This window comes from Saccostrea cucullata, unplaced genomic scaffold, assembly GCF_032062105.1.
Source record: "Saccostrea cucullata isolate Sc308-1 unplaced genomic scaffold, CSIRO_AGI_Scuc_v1 ctg572, whole genome shotgun sequence".
In the NCBI taxonomy this organism is placed as follows: Eukaryota; Metazoa; Mollusca; class Bivalvia; order Ostreida; family Ostreidae; genus Saccostrea; species Saccostrea cuccullata.
The window spans coordinates 186,660-198,829 of NW_026930578.1; the positions used below are offsets into that span (position 1 = coordinate 186,660).

At 34.2% G+C, this 12,170-nt stretch overlaps 1 protein-coding gene across 2 annotated transcripts in view; it reads right to left on the bottom strand.

Annotated features, from left to right (window-relative positions):
* Window positions 1-823: 823 nt before the first annotated feature.
* The window catches only part of LOC134229161 (dymeclin-like), a 30,004-nt gene continuing 18,657 nt past the window's right edge, over window positions 824-12,170 (bottom strand). The window contains exons 13-16 of one of the 2 annotated variants that reach the window (XM_062710866.1): window positions 11,988-12,090; window positions 3,299-3,481; window positions 2,530-2,649; window positions 824-2,192 (exon numbers count right to left, since the gene is read on the bottom strand). In XM_062710866.1, coding sequence (XP_062566850.1) covers window positions 2,046-2,192; window positions 2,530-2,649; window positions 3,299-3,481; window positions 11,988-12,090 — 553 coding nt within the window. In that variant the 3' untranslated portion in view covers window positions 824-2,045. Of the gene's footprint in view, window positions 2,193-2,529; window positions 2,650-3,298; window positions 3,482-3,550; window positions 3,578-11,987; window positions 12,091-12,170 lie in introns of those variants that run through there. The other variant, XM_062710867.1, reaches the window with a different exon arrangement.

The following is a 12,170-nucleotide window of genomic DNA, read 5'->3' on the forward strand; positions in this document are numbered from 1 at the left end:
TGTACAACAACATTCTAAATTTAATAATTTACAGAAAACACTCCTAGGAAATATGGAATTCAAATAAAGTCAAAAGAAACTATACCCATATTTTATATACATGTAAAGACTACAGAGAAATTTTGTCTACTTTCAAATAATTACATAATTACTCAAAACACAATTAATCTAGTATTTGCATGTAATGATTCATCAAATGAACATTGATTCCTTAAAAGACTTGTCTCTATCTTATCACTTCTGGAAAGAAATTTTAAGCATTTGATTGCCTCATATTTGCATTAATCTTTTACCCTTTCATTATTAGTTATTTCAAACACTTTCCAAAGAAAAGAAAAGGGGGCATAGGGGAGAGGGCAATGTTATATATAGGAGAAATGCAAACATATTATCCAAGTTGATGAGATATAATGCCATATTTTATTAATTTCAAATGAATTTTAAGATAAATAAAATGAAAACATTCCAAACTCTATAAATAATAGCATTCAAAATAATTTTGTCAACAAGAACATTTTTTTTTAATTTTCACAAGTTGGGAGAGGGAATTACCACATTATCTTTCTTTAAAAATAGATGTTTTCTGATTGGTTTGCAGGCCACACCTCAAAGTAGGACTAAACATGAACAATTTTGAAGTGAGCAAGTTCCTTGCTCCATTCGAGCATAAATATATGGCAACTCTATGATTCCATTGTTCAAGTTCATGCTGACCTGTGAACAAGAACATCAGTCAAGTGAACATAATTCTTCACTTGTTCAAAAAAGAAATCTGTGAGCCAGTGCTCACTAGTAATACCCCCGCTCTGATGTAAATTAGCACTATCATGTTAATATACACAAGTTCAGTTACAGGCAGATGCACAGAAAAATATGAAGTTGACATCAGATTCATATCAAAATTAATCCACCATATGGCATGCCTAAACAAAGAGAGTAATAAAATTTGAAGCATCGCATGCCTCAGAGACGATTGTGTTAAAATTTCAAGCATCTACAATGAGTAGTTGCAGAGAAAACTGCGACAAAAATTTGTCATGTATGAAACAGACAGATGCACAGACAAACAGGAAGTTGACATCGGATTTGAATGAAAATGTATCCCACCATATGGCATGCCTCAGAGAAGATTGTGTTAAAATTTCAAGCATCTACAATGAGAAGTTGCTGAGTAAACTGCGACGAAAATTTGTTATGTATGAAAGGGACAGATGCACAGACAAACAGGAAGTCGACATCAGATTTGTGCGAAAATGTATCCCACCATATGGCATGTCTCAGAGAAGATTGTGTTAAAATTTCAAGCATCTAGGATGAGTAGTTGCTGAGAAAACTGCGACGAAAATTTGTGATGTATGAAACGGACAGACGCACAGACAAACAGGAAGTTGATATCGGATTTAAGCAAAAATGTATCCCACCATATAGCATGCCTCAGAGAAGATTATGTTAAAATTTCAAGCATCTACGGTGAGTAGTTGCTGAGAAAACTGCGACGAAAATTTGTTTCGGACAGACACACAGCTAGACAGACAGACGGACGGACAGACAGACGGACAGACACACAAGGGTAAAACAGTATACCCCCCTCTCCTTCGGAGCGGGGGTATAAATATTGCTCAACACAGATCAAGCCATTTCTTTGGATCTGTTCATGTTCATACTTACAGCAGAACACATCTGTTCATATTTAGTTCATTTCTTGATTGATTCTCTAACCATGAACATGAAAAAAGTGACTGGTTTAAAAACTATGAACATGAAAACAGCATATTTCATGACTAGTTCAAAACAGTACAAGATCATGACTGGTTCAAGATAGTACAAGAACACTTCTCTTTTGTTCTGTTCACATTCTCTGTGGTTCACAGGTTCATATTTCTGACTCATTATGTTTCATCAAATTTTCAGATGATCAATTATTTTTCACAGTTTCAGCTCATATTTCTGGCTCATTATTTCAGATGATCGATTCTTTTTGTTCTGTTCATACTTTCACTGGTTCAGTTCATACACTGATTCAGTTCATACATTGGTTCAGTTCATCAGGACGCTGAGAGGGAGAACAGTAAGATCCGTGAGGCATTGAAGTACATGTTGGAGGAGTGATACACCAGGGACCAAACATAGGGGATAAAAAATTCCTCTGGTGATTCCTCCTCAACGTACTTAAACTTCAGATCAGGGAATTTCTAAAAAAAAATACAAAGAGAAATTCTAAAATTAATAAACTTAGAGTTCAGATCGGGAATTTCTGAAAAATATGATGAGAAATTCAAAACTACCAAACTTAAACTTCAGATTACATGTAGGGAGTTTCTATAATAAAAAAGAAAAATTCTGAGACTCCAAATTTAACCCCACACCCCTTTTTTTTAACAAAAAAAAATTTAAAGTCCACTTAGAAATCTCTTTTTTTCTTTTGAGAAAAAATTTTTCAATAGACATCACAAAATCAATACAGTGTATAGCTGTAATTGCCCTAACTACAGATTTTTTTTAAACCTCCATTATTTTATCCTGACTAACCTTGAGTTTGTCCCTCCTGAACTGTACTGAGCCCTCCTTGATGATTTCCAGAACCTCTGTCGGGGACATGCTTCCTCCTTTCTTGTGCTCCTCTACACGGGCTGAGAAGTAGGACAATACCTAAATATAAACAAAAGAATTTATTAACAAAAGCATCTCAAGAAAAATCACCTTGTTACTAGTTACCAGACTTATTTGTAAACTTTGTTCAAGCAATAATGCAGTTATTTAATTTTATGGCAAAAGATAAATTTTTCCTCACTGAAGATTAATAACGTAGAATCTTGTAGAAGCTCATTGCTGATGTTTCAACCTTCTACCCCGAGTAACAAATGCCCCCTTGCCAAACACTTCCTCCCTTTTTTGTGACCTATCTTTCTCTCTCTCCTTACAATATCTATATTGTAAACCAACTTTTCTTTGCATATGAAGAATATCTGTGAGTTTCGGGACCCACTCTAACTCACAAAAAATATGAATCACAGCGAACAACTTAAATTACTTTGTATTTGTAGGAAACATTTTCTCAGTCAGGAAAATTTATTATCATGGATAATTTTCTAACTGACAAATCCTGCATAATTGATCGATGATGCAAATAATAGTTGGTAAACATCATTCTCCTCTATGCTCCCTCTCCCTTCTCTCTCTCTCATTACAAGGTCTTTATTCCTTACAATATCATTATCACCTGCTCTCTCCCTATAATATTATTATTGCCCTCTCTCTCTTTACAATATCTATATTCTTACAGTATCTATATTCTTACAATATCTATATTCTGTAGGATGTCCTGGAAGGTGGGGTGTGTCTTGAAAGAGTTGAACAGCTCCCTCTGGTACAGCAGGGAGTAGACCAGGTGAGGGTTGTGATGGAGTGAGGAGCAGAGGCAGGAGTTAATGATCTCCAGGACCATCCTCAATACCTCCTCGAGGACCGCTAAATCCTGCATCTACAAAACAGAGATCAGAATCATTAATGACAGACAGGGATTAATGATCTCCAGGACCATCCTCAATACCTCCTTGAGGACCGCTTAATCCTGCATCTACAAACCAGAGATCAAAATCCATAAAGCTCAATATCTCCTCATTTTCAGGCAAAATTTTAAAGGCAATGTAAAGAATATGCCAATATGTTTTACATTGGCTTGAACAGAATTTGCGATTCTGCAAAATTATGACCCAGTGATATACACTTAACAAAACTTCTAAGTGTTCACTTTAATAAATGCATTTATTTAAAAACTACTTTATAGAATGGTATGATATTTTCACACTATTACAACTAATAAGTCTTCTCAGCAATTGTAGAAAGAAAATTCAATATCACCGATGAAAACCAATGTTCCGTGACGAAGCTTAAAAACAATAAATCTGTACTTTGCAGCACGTGTTTTGTTTAATAAGCATCTTTGTGTGATCATTATCAAATTTTAAAAACTGGTTTCACTAAAAAACACAAAACATTGGCAAAATAACCATTGATGTAGAGGGGAGAGCCGTTGGAATATTGATATCTGAACCATCTTCTCACCACGTTTTACTCATTTTTATTTTTGTGCTTAATTGTACTTGATATTACTTTTAAAAATTATCAAACAATATCAAAAACCCATTTAAACACATTTTTGTATAGGCTGTGCTCATTTTTTCATCACCAATTTATCACAATTTGAAAGTTTTTGACAAAAGAGCTTGGCCCACGAAGGGTCAAAATATGCCCTGTAAAATGGTCAAAATTAAACTGCAGTTTTGGCCAAATATTTTTTGCTTAAAAGATAGCATAGGTATTGTAGTTTATCAAAGTGGAAAAAATCTTGGAGTTCAATACTTGTATACCTGAGATCTATAGCCCCCAAATCATAGAAAATCAGGCATGTGCTTGATTTATCACATTTTGGGGGCTAAATAGTCAAATTTTACATAGAGCACAGGTCTGCCCCAAATTTATTTAGGGTTCAGTTTAAAACTAACATCAAGAGGTTTCTATTCATGAAAAAAATTTTGTGGGGCAGAAGTGTGCTCATACCTAAAAAGAACATTTCCACAAAAATCCGAATTTCCTCAGTTTTAACCCTTTTGCCCCTTGTAAATTATATGGTTATAGATTTTGTTAGAATATTACACATTTTTCACAAAAAAGTGTCATACTACGAGTTTTTAGTTGTTCACTACACTTTAGTAGGTGTATAGGTCCACTATTTAATTTTTTTTTTTGTAATTAGTTGATCCCACACTAGAGGTAAACAAATATCTTCGGACTTTTCTTTGAAGTTATGCGTATAACAAGTATGTATCATGTATCAGCAAAAGAAAAGAATACATTAAAAAAAATACTAAATAAAAGCTACAGAACTTTTAAAAAACCATTCATTTTGAAGTTGTGTACAAATACTGGGTGTATATTCAAAGTCATATTAGCTATTGACGTATTGTTATTGTTTGGCATTGCTCAGTAAAATGGACAACACGCACGTGCATGTATAATTATAATACGTAAAATTGTACATCTTTATCCTTAATTAAAACCATGGCTTTTCCTTAAACCATGTTTGTATACAATGATATATCAGCCTATTCGAACTACCATCAGGAAGATTTCGTCTACAGCAGGTGAGAAGTGAAAGTAAAGTTTTCACTAAAAACCAGAAACGACATAAAACGTTTTATGAAATAAATAAAGACACAGTAATTTTATTTCTTTTTTAAATTAATACTCATTCTGATTATATGTAGCTATAGCTTTTGGGTAAATTCTTCAAGGAAAGCAAATCCTATTTTTTCAGGCATTATTAGAGCTATGAAGGTCCTAGGAAGAAATATTGGGGGTTGGAGTTGCAGCCACGAACCCACAAAAAATTCCAGGACTAGCAGGAATAAGAACGTAAACTTACAATATTGTTTAGGAGATAAGCCGCAATTTATCAATATTTATCTACCTTTTAGTGTAAATTGGCATTAGTAATTCAGGCATAAAACACCCTAGTTCAGAAAAACTGGTCTTCAAATATATCTTTTACACTTACTTAAAATTACTATGTCAAGTTCAGAGCCATCTTCCTCCCCTCCGACGGTACAAGGCGGACGACCTGAATACAAAACCGTTCCTTCTTCCTTTTTTGGGGTGGGGGGTGGGGGTGGGGGGTCCAGTCCGCCCAAGTACTGACTGATTGTTAAGTAACACTTTGGTTGAAAAGAAAACTTACAAAAATAAAATTAAAGTTTCCTTAAGATTTTTCACTCAGTCTGATTCCCATGAGATATTGCATTTAATAATTTGGTTCATCTATTGTTTAGCATTATGAGGGGGGGGGGGGGGGGGGGGGTGTATTTGTTGATTGGAGAGAGGAGTATACGTATCTAGCTGCCATGTGAGAAATAAAATGCAATTACTTTATACAGTACTATTCTAGACTTTGATGAAATGCATGTGCATATCTAATTTTCTGTACACTTTTTTTTCACCAAATTCAAGGTTTAATATTTAATGGGGGCATAATTACGAGGGTCGTTCAAAAATTACGCGGACTGTGCTATTATTTAATCTTACAGACGTCATATAGTTAAGAAAATTCACAGAAATATGTATCTCAAAGATTCCAATACATTTTGGGCAAAATTTTGGTATTTTAGAAAATTCTCCCAAAATTATCGCTGTGTTGATATCGCTGATAGAGAGATACAGCGCACGACAAAAAATTTGAAACAGAAACTTACGGAATCCAAAATTGAACTCATTAATTTTCTATTATTTGCGATACTTTTCGACAATTTTCTCAAATTTATCTTTATATTGTTTTATCATTATGTATTTTAATTTCTGATATGATATTTGAAGTATTTACAGAAATATAGAAATTTTTCTCCGAAGTGATTCATGTGAAAATGACTGTGAAAATGACGTCTCCTGAATTGACGGAGCACCACCTTTTCGTTAAATTATGTGTAATGCTCGAAGTATCGTCAACATAAATCCAAAATATGCATAATAAAACATGTAGTAAACTACATTTGCCTACAAATAGCAAATTGGAATTTTAGACCGTTTAAGCTTTGTAAAAGGGCTATACGGGAGGGTGGGAAGAAGGTTTTCGGCGAAAACTTTACTCGGACTGTAAAAAAACGTGATTGAAAGTTACCAATGACTCACCATATCTCATAAATACCTGCTGCAGTTTTTGGTTTTAAAACAAAAAAAATATGTTTTACCTGTTTTATAGATTTTAAGCTTATTGTTTCATAGATTTTAAGCTTGACAAAAAATGGTGTATGGATGTTAAGTAGATAAGGTAACTCAAACTGTACAGGAACTCTTGAAAAAAGTTGAGAAAATGCAAGCTCAGATATTTTATAATACCAGTGACGTCGAAGATTTGCTGCTCCGTGACTTAATAATATGTCCAGAAAAATCACCCAAAATTGATACCAATTTACAACATTTTGATATGAAATTTTGAAGACTATACAAGTAAAGATTCTTTTATGTTATGTGTGACATTTTGCCCGATTATGTCGTCAAATATTTTTTCTGTGCAACAAGTCCGCGTAATTTTTGAACGGCCCTCGTATTTACTGTTTTATGGTTTTAGAGTAGGGGTGTCCAAGGCTAGGACAATCCCCTCTTTGAGACAAAAAAAAAATTCAACTCTTAGTGTAAGAATTCATTATAAGATGTTTTTCAATAATTGCATTGTCAGAGTCATCTTTTACATATCTGCCTCTTTTATTTTATTAAATAATTTACCGATATGTAATTTCATTTTTCACTTAGGTTTGTTTTAAGGTGTATGGAAAAACTCTCACAAGATTCGAACTCTATCCAAAGCTCAAGGTTGGGCATAATACTGAACCCGTTTTTTCTCTTAACCTGAACATGTTAACCACTACGCTACGAGGGCTTTTTGTCATCAATGTATGTAAGAGTGCTTTAGATAAATCGTGTTGTTGAATTAAATATCTTTCCATAAATATTCACTTTTATATTGAAAGGTTTCGGACTCCAATTTTTTGAAACGTAAAATGGATTTTACATTTACTTTTCAATCTTTTAAACGTTAATGTGGAATGGAGACTTGACCCATTTATATAAAAAACAATTTATACCCATTTTCCGGTAAATATGCGTAACTGCATTTCAACTTAAAACAATATCAATTAAGTCATGCAATGAAATAGATGAATCAAACGTGTTAAAGATGACATAACTGACAACATAATTTTAGAAAAATAAAAATTTTCTGTGAATTTCGGAAATTGAGAAATAAAATGTCTCGGAGCGGGAGATTGTCCTGGTACTTTACGCCCTCTTTCTTTTAAAAGGCATTTGAAGGTTGAATTAAAAGCGATAATTTCAGATTCAGTCATTGTTTTTCTTTTTTATTTAATTGAAATTAATGCTTTTGTCTTCCAATAAGATGTATGAACATATGCTTAACTTTGTTTTCATTATGCTTTTTTCCAAATATATACCTAGTATAGACAATGAAAATTGCTTCGTAGGTTTACGTCGCAGTATAGGTTAAAAATGAGGAAAATGGTAGTGTTTGGGAAAAAAAATTGGTACTGAAGTTCGAACCCCCCCCCTCCCCCGAAATAGGATATTCGTCTTTGGGAAATTGACTTTTTCTCCCCCCCCCCTTTTTTTTTGCTTGTCAGGTTTTTTTAAGGTATTAAAAAATACTTACACTTACCCCCCCCCCCATCCACCTTTAATTTGTTTCCGACGCCAATGCATTATTATATATTTGTATACTCACTAGATTGCCACTATTGTCTTTATTAATATTTATTAGGCCTCTTAACACAGAGACATATAGGAAAAGTAACACTTTCGGCTTATTATAAGTTAATGATTTTCTAGCTCATCATACTTAAAGGTGTGTTGTATACGTAATCTCAGTGATGTCTTTATCATAACAGTCCACAATAATGAATTTGTGTTGTATAGCAAAATTAATTAATGTCCGGTAATGTCTGGCAAGTTTTAGTGATCTTGTAATTTTTTTACATTAATTTTGTTAATTTCTGAACAGCGTAGCTTGGGACATCGCCCATGATGATGACTATCAAGTCCCAGATTCTTTTACACGAATATTCAGAGGGTTTAATGTAGAAAATGGTGGCCTAATGGTTATAAACGAATTTGTATCTGTTGATGATGGTGTTTCATGTGGTAGAAAATGACTAAGAGTTTATTTTCTTAACAATATAGCGAATGTTTCGGCAGAACTGCGTACTAGAATATCTTTTTGCAATCAAAATTCCATGCAAATTGAATTCAACCAGTCTTTTTTTTTAAAATGTGCATTGGTTTGGTGGATATTTGTGCATTCTTGCAGTCATTTTTAAAATATTTCATACACATGCAGGCGCGGATCCAGGAATTTTTTCCAGGGGGTGGGGGGGGGGGGGTCCACCCAAGTCCAAAAAAAAAACCAAACCAACAAATTTCTTGACAAGCAAAAAAAAAAAAAAAAAAAAAAAACTAAAAACGTAAACTCGCCAAAACGTCAAAAACCTAATTCGGGGGGGAGGGGGGGGGGCGTAAGCAGTTGACTTCTAATAATCCATACCTACAATTTAGCACAAATCCGCAATGTTAAGGGGGGGGGGTCTGGGTCTGGGTTTTCCAGAGGGGGTCCATTGTCACTTTTTACTTGCTTTAGCATATGAATTTATAACCTTGCAAATTCCAGGGGGGGTCCGGACCCCCCGTACCCCCCGACCCCCCCCCCCCCCCTCTAGATCCGCGCATGCACATGAGTTCGCAAAATTACTTTAAACAGATGAATAATGATTGTTATGAATGGGGTGATAGATGACTCATTTGGAAATAAATCCCGTTATCTTATTTTATATTTGTACGTAACAGAGTAGGGGGGGGGGGGTCAATATTTTTTGCATAGTTTTGATATGTACATTTTTAATAAGATGCTGCCCATGGCTAAAAAGGTTAAACACTGGCAAATTCCTGCATTAAATGAAAGTTAGAGGAAGCCACCCACCCCTAACGGAATAGAACTTTTTGAGGTGTAGTCACAGGGGCCAGTGATTACTAGCATATTTACTTTTTATGTATTAACTATACAAATATATATTTATATATACAAATACGAAGCAAGAAATACGAGGGTTGTTCGAAAATTATTGAGACATTGTGTATATTTTGCTTTCTAATGAACGTCTTTCGGTGAAAATTTGCATATATGTTCGACATACATAAAGAATTAATAAAAGCAAAAAATATTTTACAAAAATTGAATATTTTCTGTACAATGGTATATAAATGCGTCATCAGTAGGGGTACCCGGAGCAGTCTCGAAATCAGATACTGAAAATATGTAACATCGACGTTCTAACTCTTCGTGGACCCATAATAAGAGCGAAAATAATTCTGTTTATAGATATAATTTTTCAGCTTTAGTTCAAATGCATGTTGTGCAACTTTGATAGAATTTTGATCAGGAATGCGGAGATCATAAAAAAATTAAGCGCGGTAGAGAAATCTGCTAAGAACGAAAAAATGGATTTTGACGTCAAGGGCGGAGCAACGAACATACCTAAAATTTTGTGTAGCGCAATGTAGAACTCTTTTCCAGACACAACGACCTGCTAAAATAATAACTACGAGAAAAAAAAATAAAGTGTTAGGGTTTGTTATTTCATTGATATACATTTTTTTTATAATTAATTCAACCAGAGTAAAATCAAAAGCTCCGGACGACCATCAGTTATTACGTATATTAATATCGTTAGCGTTACGGTATCATATCGTTGATCCGCGTTGCATAAATCGGCACTGCATGATTTTAAGTCATCTTTTCCCACAAATGAAAATATTACACTCGGGTAGCAACAGCATACATTTTAAAGGAATAGTTTAAGAAAAGAGAATGTTTGATTTTTGTACTGAGATATGTAATAACAAAGAAGGAAAAAGATTAAACGCTTCCCGGTCGTTTTACATGCGAAACCATCCCTGGCTGACGCGACGTTAAAACGACGTAGTGATGCTGCTCCGGGTCGATAGACATATGCATGTTTATTATTTCACCGAAACTTTTCTTATTATAATAGGAATTAGAAATTTTGCATAAGTATTCTATTCGTTCTTTATAAAATGTTGATAAATTTTCCTGAAATTATCTCCGTCCTTTATCGAGTAAATGTAATTGTCTCAATAATTTCCGAACAGCCCTCGTATTCCTAGTAAAGAGGTAAAATCAAACATAGTATTACCGACCGGACGCAATTCATCAGGAGGATTGTTGCTGCATGTTAATTTTTTGTGGAGGTTTTCTCCTCCACCCCCAACCCAAACTTACATTCAAAAACATTGCTATTGGGCTTTGTATTGTTAGAATCGCACAAAATACGACTGGACATGTACTTCTATTAAACTGATAATGTCATACTTGGTAGTCAATTATCCATTATCAGGTCATTTCTATGTTTACAATAACATATTTTTTATTGTCCTATATGACGTTACGTCACGATTTGTCAATTATGACGTTCCGTTCACAATTTTCTAGTAAAACAATGCCATTCTGCAAAATCTCTTAAAGAAAAAGTAAAATATATATCAGAAAAAGGAAAACAGTTCCATAAAGCGTAAAGTCTATACTATCTTTTATCAAAATTTCATTGATTTTTTAGATGAGGCATTTTTTGACCATTCGTGGGCTTAACTCTTTAATCACACCGGAAGTGACCTTAATATTCATCTTGGGAGAAAATTTCGCGTTATACCAGGTAAAGAGAGTGTTCAAGTGTCCTGAAAAAATATTTGAAACATGGAAACAAACCATTTCAATCGTACGTAAATGATAAGAAATCGGTGCTCGTGGCAGTCTTATATCAGCTCAAGCAGTCTGAATTATCTTTTAAGTGGCGCACTTACGTGCTAAACACCCAAGGATATTGACCAAAAGGTACTTGTGTGACGATACACTGTCAAATTCCCGGATCTGAATCCCATTGAACACATTTGGGATTTTAAAAGAAATGTCAAAGCCCTCCCTCCCCCTTTTCCTCACAATTTCAATGGTTTGGAAAGATCTAGTATGCAGTACATGTAGGTGTGACAGCAGATGGGTCAATCTCCTATTCAGGGGTACATGGTATCCAACAGTAAAGATTGTCTTGAAGTAATAGAGCGAGTAGTGGGTCTTACTCCATCGATATTTTTTTGTGCGAATTTTCATTCTGAGGGTACATCATTTCCTTGACACTTTGCTTAAAATTCTGACGAGATACTTGCATGAAATTTACGCAACATTGAACTCAAATATGCATCATTAACCAAGAATTAAAGAAATTATTTATTGTTTGCATTTGTTCTTTAAAACTTCAAAAATGTGAGGTGAACACTTAGAAGTTTGGTTCAGTGTAAATTATATATACAGTATATGTCTCACTTTGAAGACGAAATGTGCTATAATTATAACTACATACTGCGTTTTGCTCCGAGGCCTCGTCTTGCTCCGTTTCTGTGACGGCAGAATCTCGTATGTGTTCCACCACTCTAGCGTGCTTTTTACTCAGCTGTGAGAATAAACTGTAAGCAAAATATAAAGAATATTACATGTAGTTATGATTGTATTGTATTGGTACATATGAACTCTTCAGAAACAGGAA